At 43.0% G+C, this 12,060-nt stretch overlaps 1 protein-coding gene across 3 annotated transcripts in view; it reads right to left on the bottom strand.

Moving 5' to 3' along the window:
- Nucleotides 1-12,060, bottom strand: part of LOC146189767 (voltage-dependent T-type calcium channel subunit alpha-1H-like) — an 85,705-nt gene that overhangs the window by 39,645 nt on the left and 34,000 nt on the right. For all 3 annotated transcript variants that reach the window (XM_084604529.1, XM_084604530.1, XM_084604531.1), the window contains exon 13: nucleotides 2,524-2,679. In XM_084604529.1, coding sequence (XP_084460655.1) covers nucleotides 2,524-2,679 — 156 coding nt within the window. The remainder of the gene's footprint in view (nucleotides 1-2,523; nucleotides 2,680-12,060) is intronic.

Raw genomic sequence — 12,060 nt, 5'->3', positions numbered from 1 at the left:
GATTCGCGGAAGTGCCGCACACCATTTGTGGTTGCCTGTACGAGTGTTGGACTTCTATGTCCTATGCAGAGCAGCTTTAGACAACGTGACAACACAATGGTAGGCGCACTTTTGTTGCGGAAGCAACACTACGCTAGTCGGTGAGCCATTGCGCGGATTCCGCGATGAGCCAAGCTCCGCATGCGCGAGGAGCGAGTGACGTCACACGGAGCAGAGCTGGAGAGCCGCGTAGGAGTCGCCGCCGACTCCTCCACTGCGCGGGTGACTCGGAGGTGCCGCGGCCGCCGCGCCAGCTGCGCATGCGCCGGGAGGGAGTGACGTCACATGGTGCACAGCTCGCGCGCCGGGGCCACCGCCGGCTCCTCCGCGTTGCTGTGACTCAGAGGTGCCGCCGCCGCCAAGTTCACGGGATGGCCATTGGTCAAACCACAGCCAATGTTTTTGCGCTATTTTTTTGCTCTTTCTCTACATGGTTACGAACCAGCAAAACGATTTTCAGCGCTGGGACTAATCTCTCGCAAGCGTTTAGGAAGAAACTGCTGCAAGGTGAAAGAAGCAACTGGTAATATTTCCTATTTTTCTTTGAGTTATAAATGGTGTGCCTGACAGTTGTCTGGGTGGTAAGGCCAATGTTGTATATGGCTGCCGGTAGCTGTTTGCGGGCAATATTGAAATGATTTGACAACGCGTCTAAGGAGAAGCAAGGATACTGGCGACGCTGGAACGTTCTCTAGATCTAACATGAAGTCAGGTGAGGTCTACTTTTGTGGCGTTTAGAAGGAAAATATTAAGCTTATCTTGAAAACACAAAGCAGCCAATAAAGCAACAAGCTGCACGATCTAACAAGGTCCAGGGAACAAAAATAAGCAATGGACAAAACAGCATGCTCTGCTGCAAAATGAAGGGCTCATTTAGGGCATGAGCATTATCACTTAAATGGACACACTTAGCGAGTTTGTTTCGATATAAGTGCGAAAATGCGCGGTAAAACGATGGTGAAAAGAGGAAAGGAACTGAGTAAGTGCCATTTTAGATTAGAAAACGACAAAAGGGCGAAACAACTAAAATGCTTTTCAATGCGGGATGCATGCATACTGCATACAACTCTTAGTGATGTAAAATCATTCCTAGTTCTACAATTGTGCAATTTGTTCATGTTTATCGCCTGGTCATAGTAATCCGTGTGGAAAGAAATAAACTGCCAGTTGTTGGTGCGCCTACGTGTGCTGTCCATTTTGTTCTTTCCTTGGCGCTGGCTGCTTCAGTCGTGATTCTAGATCTTTAAGACCGTAGCTACTAGATGCTCTGGATGTATACTTCAGAAGAGTACTTCAACGAAATAACATAAATACTCAGTTTATGCAGCCACAAAAAGTTAGCTACAACAGTTCCACAGAAAAACATTGGAAACGCAGCTCTTGCACTTAAGACCACAGGTAAAAGAACCACTGATTGTTTCTTTCGAATGAAAATCTGGTCATAATTACTGCTATATTAAGACCATGTAGCAACCAATAGTTGCTACAATCAAATGCGCAAAAAATGTTGAGCAATTTAAAAAAAAGCATCATAGTGATGCTTACCGAACAATAGGCTCCCTGCTGTTCGATAAGCATCACTATGATGCTTTTGTACTATTGCTGGATATTTTGTCCGTATGAGTATTTCATCATAATCACTAGAATACTTGGTATATGCAACCACGAACAAGTTAACTACGAAAAAGCTGCACAGGAAAAGTTTTGGGCAATTCTACGAAAATACCATGGTAAGGCAGCCTTTAGAGCGGAAAGTTATGCGCTGCTTTTTATGTCTAAAAACCAAGGGAAGTCCGATGCCCACCAAGATCTGTTTTCAAGATGTGGGCAAGAAATATGTCTGAACGATAATGATACTTTGAAACGCGTTATTTTATCACAGCCGCTGTGTGCGATTGATGCGTGCTAACGTATAAGTTTTGTTGTCACGTGTTTTATTCGAATTGAAACGCAGAAGTCGCAAGGACAGATAGACCTTGTCGACACAAGCATTGTGTTTAAGCTTGGACAGCTTGTACAGCTGGAGTTTGGCGGCACTGGCGTTGCACTTCTGTGCGAGCCGTGCCTTTACGACAACGGTTCCTCAGCACCGCAATTGTTCACTGAGTTTTAAACAGCTGCGCTTTAATCCTACATTACAGACGAACTTAACCTTTCCTCCTCTACTGTTCTCAACCCATTTTTCAAAGGTACGGCCAGGATGTCTACACATGGCATGGGTGCTACCACGGCTTTCTTTCGCACTACACACAAAACAGCGTGAGGAACGTTCAATAAGCGGTAGTGTGATCGGTTCTGACCACACCACCTACGCTGCTAAACAAAGAACGGGCAAATAACAGCTGCGCTGTAGCATAACGCTTTACAACCGATTAGTGCAGAAGATGAATCGGCTGCCATAATACTTCCAACGGAATGACATTTCAACATTGGTAACTATTCATAGAGAGAACAACAAGACGGAGCATTGAGTAAGATGTGCACCTCAGCTGAGAATCCTTCGACGAGGATGGCAACGAGAAGGTTGAACAGGACATAGTTTCCGAACGTCATGAGCGCCACAAAGTACAGGGCCGCCCAAGGAGAGGTCTTCTCCATGCCGTTGAATAGCACAACGTTCCAGTCTTCCTGGGTCAGGATCTGGCCAGAAGAGCACCAACGGCAATGATTTTCACAAATGCTCACACACGAGTGCACCGTAAGGAGTCATCAAAGACGCGGGCAATTTTTACTTTTGCTCGTGAAGCTTCTGCATGCAAAATTAATTTTGCTACATATCTTTGTGAAAAAGCTAAATTAGAGCGCTTGTAGTAATACCATTACTGTGACTTTTATACGAAGATGACTACGGCACTGGACAAACACATTGCACACATCTAGAACACTTTAACGTGCAGCAAAGTTCTTGTAGATGTTTTTTCAGCGCCGTTTACTTCCCGTGATTAAAAATTTCAACCAATATTTTGTTGCGTCAGGAGACACAGAATTACTTGATTTGCAGAACTTACGAATAAACGAAAGGCGTAAGAGGCATTTTAATTTTGGTCGCACACTTTTGTTGTACGTCATAGTGGGAATGGGGACCAGACATTCGTCGATACGCAAAAAGTTTTGTTCTGCGCATGCGCAAAAATACGATGATATTTATGGCTACGCAGAAGAGAATAATTACTCTGATTTTCCGTTGCTACTGCAGCGCCATGGAGTAGCGTTCTATTTTTGAACGGGCAATACATCGGGTCGAGTCTACTTCAATGCGAATACTTTTCGCCCTTTTTTAACCGAGAATAAAGAGCATGGAATTGTTTACTTATGGTCTGGTGTTTCCTTTTAGTTTGCATTTAGTGAAGTTCTCGCTTCAGATTTGCGACTTAGAAACCAGCTAACTCTCGAATTTATCAACACCTTTAAACACAAACTAATTCATCATTCTCATAGAAAGATATTCTACCTCTTAGGTTGTATTCTGATATTTTTTAGAGAAAAATGTTCTGCTTGAAATACGCGCAGAAGGACCAGAAGGCTGGAACCGGAAGTTGATGCACTATCCCGTCACAATGCGAAGAGTAGTTGATCGCGCGTCGGCGAATGTCAGGTGAAGTGATGAAGCAATGATTCGGAGAGCATTCGGTGCCTACATTACTGTGATATATATGTATTTTAAAGCAGAATTCCGTAATATAACATGTGTGGTATCAACCTGATATACAACCAAAACATTTTACATGCATGCCTCCATACATAAGAGCTTTCTAAGGTGTGCTATGAACTTAGTTGGAAAATTGGTTATTCATGACAGCCATGGCTGTTTTTGCATGCTTTTTGTTCCCATTTTCGCATCACACCATGCAACCCATATAACTACAATATCAGCATCAGCAACACAAGAGGAGACAAATTAGTGCTTACCAGATGTGACTTACCAGCTCTCGATTATGAATATGTTCAGCCGTACGATTTTAAAGCACCCTGGCAATAGCAGACGCTCAAAATTATGTGCCAAGAAAACCAATTGTAAGCTTGCAAAAAAGCCAATCTTTGAATGCCTGAACTCGTATTTGCCACAAGGTTTAATATTGCTTAATGTGAGTATGCACTACTGGGAAGTTTTAGCAAGTAAATAAAGAAAAACGGTTAATGACGCAGCATTGACTCAGTTACTCAGACGTAACAGAAAATACAAGAAAAGAACATCTATTTGACTTTCTCACTAAAGAAAACAAGGCAAAGAAATAAAAAAAAAAGCAGTTCCAACTTTCTTTATTCATACCACAACCTGGGAATAAAGAAAACCTTAAAAATAATCTGCCGTTTTGTAGAAATTGCATCAAAGCTTGAAGTAGAAACGAACGAGCTCGAATGGTGATGTTATGAGTTGCTTATTATGCACAACTGAAGTTAAGGATGCAAATATTTTGTCAGATGACACGCATTATAGTCATCAAGCGAGGTCGAAATAACACTTGTGGCACGAACAAAAACAGCCAGAACTCGTACGTTTAGGTCTTATCTCACATGTACCGGGTGTCCCAGCTAAAGGTAAGCAAGATTTTAAAACAGCTGAATCGTCCTAGCTCTGTGAAGCCAGATGAAGGCTGTTGAGAGTGCCTGGTATAGTTTGCATTTTTTTAGCTCTCTAAAGTTAATTACTAAACACTAATTAGATAACTTTGTTAACTGGCTTCAATAATGTAGTGCTAATTCAAAAGTTAACTGGCTTCAAAAATTTAGTGCTAATTCAAAATTTATAGGTCGTCATGAAAAGCTTATTGTTTTATGAGATTTAAGGGACTAAGGCTATGAGAGATGCTGTAGTGGAGGGCTTCGGAAATTTCGACCAGCTGGGGTTCTTTAACGTGCACTAACATCACTCAGCGCACGGGCCCCTTGCTTTTCGCCTTCATCGAAAAGCGGAAGCTGCGGCAAGGATTCGATGCCGCGTCCTTGAGAACAGCAGTTGAGCAGAGAACCCTAACCACTGCACCATCACGGCGGGGCGGACTGGCTTTCCCGACGGGACTTTGACTGCACACTAAGCGAGTGGTTGCATCAGCAGCATTGTGGAAGCTTACTTCTAAGAGCGGTGAATAAAGCTGCATAAATAGTACCGCATTGCCAACAAGCCAGCTATTTTTTAAGTCAATCTAAAGCTTCTGGATTGGCACTTTATTCCTGAAACCAGTAATTAAAAGAATCACATTAAACTAGTATTTACTTAATAATCAAGTTCGGAGAATGGAAATAAAGAACAGTGCAGAAAGAACACTTCATCTTCTTTAATGCTCGGTAAACATTATATCGGACACCTGGTACATGAAGATTAAGGCAACTGTCTGATTTTCAACATTCCTGACACTAAAATTTTTTTTTGCGCATTCGTATGTACCAAATATATATAAATATCCAGCTAGAGGGACATCCAAATTAAAATGATATCAGAGTTGAATTTATTCCTGTTTGTGAATGTCTGGTACGGAATTGAGGAAAACCACACAACTTTAACTTCTCGCCATGGAGGTATGATAACTCGCTCTCGAGGCGTGAGCCGATTGTAGACATAAGACTTAAGCGTATGTTAAGCTAATAAGAACAAGAACACCAAGTTTTTATACTGGTAACAGATGACGATGATGCTTTTAAAACCGAGATGATATGCTGCAGTGAAAAAGATACCCGTGACAGCCGGCAGTAACCGCGCTGTTTAAAGACGCCTATTCCCAGGTGTTCCTACTAAAACTAACATGAAAATAGGTAGTCTTATTTAATTGCATTTTAATTACTTAAAGACCACTCTGGGAATATTACTTACGGGATGTTAAATAAGATGTCGCACCAGAATAAATTTCTAAACTGCATTATGGGACATTAAAACTGGGTTGGAGAAATCGGCATTAATCTAGATTTGGAAGATAACTGTCGCGAACTCCGGTTACTAAACACTGAATACTCCATGTAGTAATACCGGTTTTAATGAGCTCAAGGTATAGAAAACACACAGTGTAATGAATAAGGCTGATTATTTAGCAGCCAATACTTTAGTGAAAATGCGACAATAACATCTTTTACTACTGCAGACAGATCGTAAAGTTCATTTTGAACTACGTTTACACAGCTAGAATAGCCTGACAAGCGCGTCAATACATATGCGTTTTAAACTGTGATTGTGGTCTTAAATCATTTCGGAAAAGCAGCAACTCACACAAGCTGTATTCCGTTACGGGTCTCGCATTAGTTTACGTAAAGCCCAGAGCCACTACCTACGACCATCTTTCTTCTAGTGCCCGCAAAGGCAATTGGTATGGTATAGTTCATGCTATGATCGTGAATTGAAACAGCTGGTACGTCATAGCAACTGGCAAGCACTGCAGGTGTGGGAGTGCGTAAAGTGACCGACAACGAAGGCACTGACTAACAATTTAAGATGAGCTACCTAATACATTTTTCGTATACTTTTGCCGCAAGCATTGCGTGCACTGTAATAACTATTGTAGGTCATGATTTTTCTTAGCGTTCGTGATCAAACGCATACCCATGTATTTTTGTACACATTTGGCTTTTAGGAGGCCGTGCAGCTTACGACAGTCTGAGTACTGAACAAGCATCGTTGTGTAATAGGCGTCAGATGCGCTCTTCCAAGGAAGTGTCAAAAACCATCTCAAGAGGTGCAAGAATGTCAACAGAAAATCATCAAAGATTCCCGTCAGTGGCGCGGTTTAAACCAAAATTATTACTCAGTGCCCGCGTCGTCGCCACGTGCCTGGTTCTGAGCCCATGGTGTCCCACAGTTCAGTTTCTTCTCGACTCGGGGTGCCTCACCTGGAACACGGTGACCGTGGCCCAGAGGAAAGAGTTGAAGTGCTTCCGGTCGCAGAAGCACTTGACGGCCGGGTTGTACAGGTCGGAGCACGTGCAAAGCGTCGACTCGTCCGTCCGCACGCAAAACTTACCGCCGAACAAATGCATCCCCAAGCAGCTGCGTGTACACACGGGGCGCTCAGACCTACCCCAGAAAATGGCTACCTTATACCGCAGCAGCTTACACCTGCCGTTATCCTCTCGACATCACTATGGCTTCTCTCACCGGCATTTTTATTTATTCTTGTAGCTTCCTGCTTTCTATTTCACACGGTGCACGCCCTCAGAATATGACGCGGAGCTTTGCCGTGACAAATATAGCTGAATCACGAATTACGAGTCTCTAACACATTTTATTAGACTACTCTTATTAGCGTTTCCGAGCACCATATCGTTATTCATTGCAGGTTTTACATGCCAACATGATGAATAAAGTACTGACTTTTTGAACTCTGAAATCTAAATGTTTATCAAGGAGTAGTTCAGTACTTCAATATTTACTGTTTCTACAGAACGCTGCTTCGGAATTCCCCACGCACGGTGCATGGTTTGTGTTGTTCAAAGATGTGCTTTTTGCACTGCAAAAAATCTGTCATGGCTTTCGACTTTAATTCTGCGTGCATAATGCTGCGAGATTGTCATGTTAGCTGGAAACTCACCGACGGCTTGCATCGGCTTCTGGAAGCATGGGCCAAATGGCACGAACGCGACACTTCAGACTTACACCATGGCGTTGGCACTCCTAATTATACCACATTTTAATATTCTTGGGGAATTAAAATGATTGCTCATGACTGCACAGCAGAAGCGGAAAGCCATGACAAGCCGTTGTGAGCCACTCACACGAGACAAGAAGTCATTGGTTGCACACAAAACACAGAGAAAAAAAAAAATGTCCTGGCTGGCGCCTTCACAAGAGACCACAAGCGGACACACGTCACGAAACCCACCACAGACACGGACCACGAAACGATGCCTCTGCCTTTCGTAAGAAGGCGTTAAAAAAAGGAAAAGTGATTGGCCACTGCTGCAACGTGCACGCTTTCTTCATCAACTCCACTTTCGTGAGGCAAACCCTCAATTAAAGATAGCAATTTCTTGATAAGACCGTACATTTATCGCACGAGGGGAAAACTTCGCTAGGTAAATTGCTTTCCAAAACAAATTAGGAATAAACATGGTCACTGATGCAATTTAAGTGCAATTTATTTGGATTTCATATCTAGAAGCTGCTACTTAGAGTAAAATATATGTTAAAACCAAGGTTACCATTTTGCCGACAGTTGATTAGACTAGTAAATGAAGATGGAGAAACTTTACGTGTTAGAAAGAGGGACGGGCATAAAACGTTGTTAAGGCATATGTAGTACTCATCTGACTTTTTGTCAATATGAACTGCCTCCTGCACTTTATAAGAAACTCCTAATCTGCTGCGAGAATCCATGACGATGGAGCAGATGCATTTTAAACATTAGTGGTAATTTATATCCCGCATTAGTGTTAACCACAGTACCTATTTCTGAATTTCGCATTATATGTACAACAACATGCCCGTGCTCACTTTTTTCAAAAAAAAATATGAATATCTGCATTGCCACGATGCCACTAACAAAGGCGAATAAATTCTCGTTGAATTTTATGCTGGTATTCAAGTTCAAGCAATTTTTCATATTTGCAACCATGTCAAAATAATGCTACTGGACGCTTTTTTATAGGCTCTTCGCAATTTTACCCTGAAGTGGTAGAAGAGTTGATGAAGAAATACTGCTTGCTTTAATTTTTTTTTGTAGCACAGTACATCACCACGTGAATAGACGACCAGTGTTCGCACCTTTCACATCAAGAAGCTGCTGGTTTCCGGATTTGAGCGCAATAAAATTAAACAAGAACAGAAAGCGAGTAATGCCAATAAATCCACCAATAAAATAAACAAAGCCGAAGAAACGGAAGAGGAGCAAAAAAAAGCGTCAAATGAAAAAAAAAGAAAGATGGATATTGCAGACAAAGCCAAAGCCAAGCCGGCGGCAAGGTCACGAGGCATACAACAGCAAAACAGGCACATGTCTCCAAAGCAGCGGGTGGCTTGCAGGCAAGCTAGCACGTTGCCAAGGAAAACAGCCCAATGAACAGGCGACGAACAGGACACAGAAAGCCAAGGCACACACAGATACACGGAAGCACACATAGGACGCACAAACATTCACCCTTCTTAAGTCGCAGCCACTCTGCAAGGCTTCTGCTAGTGGCGGTCGCAGGCAATTAGGAAAAAAAGTAATGCTTGAACTGGGTTTTGTGGCTCTTGCAATAATTATTCTTTTAGATTTTTAATTAATTGTTTAATTATTTTTAAGAGGAAAAACATCAACAGCGATTAAATTCATCACAATGGATCACATTAGGACATCGCTGCAAAGAAGTACCTACCTTTAATGTCGCACAATTTGGTTTTCTCTCTTTCTGCTATCATACACTGTGCCGCTGAAATCACAATATCGCGTACAGCTGCTGAGGCAGGTTCGGAAAAGGATACCACACTAGCAGAAGTCTAGACAGAAATGGCAGTCCAGACACTAGTGTAGCCGTAACTGCCTGAACGTCACTGCGATGGCCTGATCTAGTACTGACGCCTTCTATACGCAAGATATGCCTAGGCTGAATTCGAGATATTTGCCTAAGTAGGATAACGGTAGCTCCCATTAAATGACTTGAGCCGCCGATGGCTTCTTGTGATGCCTTTTCATTTAACTAGAACGGGCAGGATGGCCAGGATTGTGGGGACATTTTACGATTACATAACTTTGCCTTTATGTATTTGTCGTTGCAATTGTTAATTATAGAGACATATAATAATACTGAGAGGAGACTAGTTCTTCCACTCTTATTTGTGCGCGGCTATTGAAATGGTTGCTGATGCAATTCGCAAACTTCGACTGATGCAATTTCGCAGTAGGATTCAAATATACACGTCTGTGTAATTTGCAAATTTATAAAAATATTTTGATATAATTAACATCTTCATTATAAAAGATTTAAGGAACCATTGTTGCGACCGGGGGCCTGCTTATTACGGCTTTGAGTACCCGAGGTTCTTCAATCAGGGCGCGTTTGGGGTTCTAACGTTGCGACTGGGCACCCAATCACACGGTAATAAGAGACAAAATAATTTTGGCAATGTTTTTTTCGCTAACTAATGTGAACATTGCCCGGAAACAGCAGCGAGTCTGAAGCCAGGCGCGAGGGTGTGCGTGAAGTTATTTGCGAAATTTCGCACATTTCTGTTTGAGTGGCATTAAGCACAAAATATCTTTAGAGTTGAATTCTCTTGAACGGGATTCAAACCAGTGGAGGCTCGAATGGTCTCTTCTTTTCCTAATGCATTAGAACGCTTGGCCCCATTGCAGCGTCTTCGAAGAGGTGTCATCTCGCGTTGTGTGCGGGCAGGACATTGTTCTTCTTAATTCTTTGAGGCCCACTTCAACGCTTGCTTTAGACAAGACCATCTTCGTAATAGTTAATTCTTTCGTTGTACGTGGTGACTGTTTGCTAATGCCGCTCAGCTATACAACTCAGAAAAGCGAAGGATGGCGGAAACATCTCAAGCCGAAAAAGAAGCCAGGGAGGTAACAAGAGCTGCCCGGCCCAGATAGTACAGACTGGTAAAGCCAAATGTATGTTCAGCAGTCACAAGCCCCAAATTCCCAAACTTATTTGCTACCATCCTTCACTGCGCCTCTGTGGTGCAGTGATTAGGGCGTTCGACTACTGCGCCCAAGGATGCGGGATCGAATCACGGCAGCGGCTGCTGCTTTTTGGTGGACGCGAAAAGCAAGGTGTCCACGACTGGGCGGTGTCGGTGCGCGTTAAAGAACCCCAAGCGGTCGAAATTTTCAGAGCTCTCCTCTAGGGCATTTCTCATTAGCCTGAGTTGCTTTGGAACGTTAAAACCCATAAACCAAACAAGTAATCATCCTTGAGCTATTCTAGAAAGCGGTGAACATTCCCCGTAATGTATTTTGTGCCACTCTTCACAAAAAATAAATGCTATCATTTTTTAACATTGCGTCGGTTTTTAGATTGTTGTACCAGGAGCTAGCTAAGGTATTTTAAGTAAAAGAAATGAACGTTTCTCGACATGCTCTACAACTATTACTTTGAAGGCTCTCTGGAAAAGCGTTAAAAGCTAGCTATTTTATCTCCGTTAATTGCAAGTCAAGAAAAGTATGCGCTGGCCTGATCAAGACGACTACCTACAAACAACCCCAGTCATGCTTCGCAGAGCGCGATTTCATCTTTTAAATCTAGCTTGAACGCCCTGCACATGCACTTTTGTTGCAATGTGTGGAGTAATATTCTGCCAACGTTTGTTCTGGGGCGCTACGTTCCTTTGAGGTACCTCTCCAGTTCTTCGTTAATTCCCTTAAGTATGAAGTACATATTGGTGAAGTAGCTGACCATCAAGTTGAGCTCATCGATACACACTCAGCCTAAAAAAAAACTTCTTAACTTCTTTTGGTTTTAGCTATTAGGGTCGCTATTGGCGATTTTTTTCAAAATCGACGGCACTCCTCCGTGGCGCTAATGACTAGTCCTGACTAGGCCCTTTATGTGAATAAAAGGATCTTTTGCAAGGAACGTTCTGTATGCATACGTTTCTTTCCTCTGAATTAAAATTTCGCTCATGCTAGACAGCGTTGCCGTCCGAAATAGATTCAGAACCGTACGTTTTGGGCACGGTAATAATTTTGCTTTATATTGCTTGAGTCGTGAAAATATTTTTTTCCTCTCTTCCGCCACGAGCGCTTACTTGTTTCACCGCCCCCTTGGCGTCGACAGCCTAGCTAGGTGTGGCTACCGCATACACGAACATAGAAAAAGGCGTCCACAGTAGCACATAGACACACACATACAAACATACAGACACCAGCAGCCAGACACAGCCAAGACGGAGAGAGAAGAGAGAGAGAGATTGTGATCACAGGCCTGGAGAAATGCACTCGTAGCTGCGAGGGGTTTGCATTTGGTCTGGCGCAGAACGAGGGCATCATCAGCGCTTTCTGCTACGGGGTACGGGGCCAACATGTCGCTGGGGTGGTCGAACGCCTACAGTGTGCAGTTTGACACAACATCGGTGCGGGTTTTGCCACAGAGGGAACACGTCGATCCGTT

The sequence above is a fragment of the Amblyomma maculatum genome, chromosome 5 (genome assembly GCF_055883805.1).
Source record: "Amblyomma maculatum isolate TAMU_Amacu chromosome 5, ASM5588380v1, whole genome shotgun sequence".
In the NCBI taxonomy this organism is placed as follows: domain Eukaryota; kingdom Metazoa; phylum Arthropoda; class Arachnida; order Ixodida; family Ixodidae; genus Amblyomma; species Amblyomma maculatum.
The sequence above is the reverse complement of the archived record's forward strand: the minus strand, read 5'-3'. Positions and strand labels throughout refer to the sequence as shown.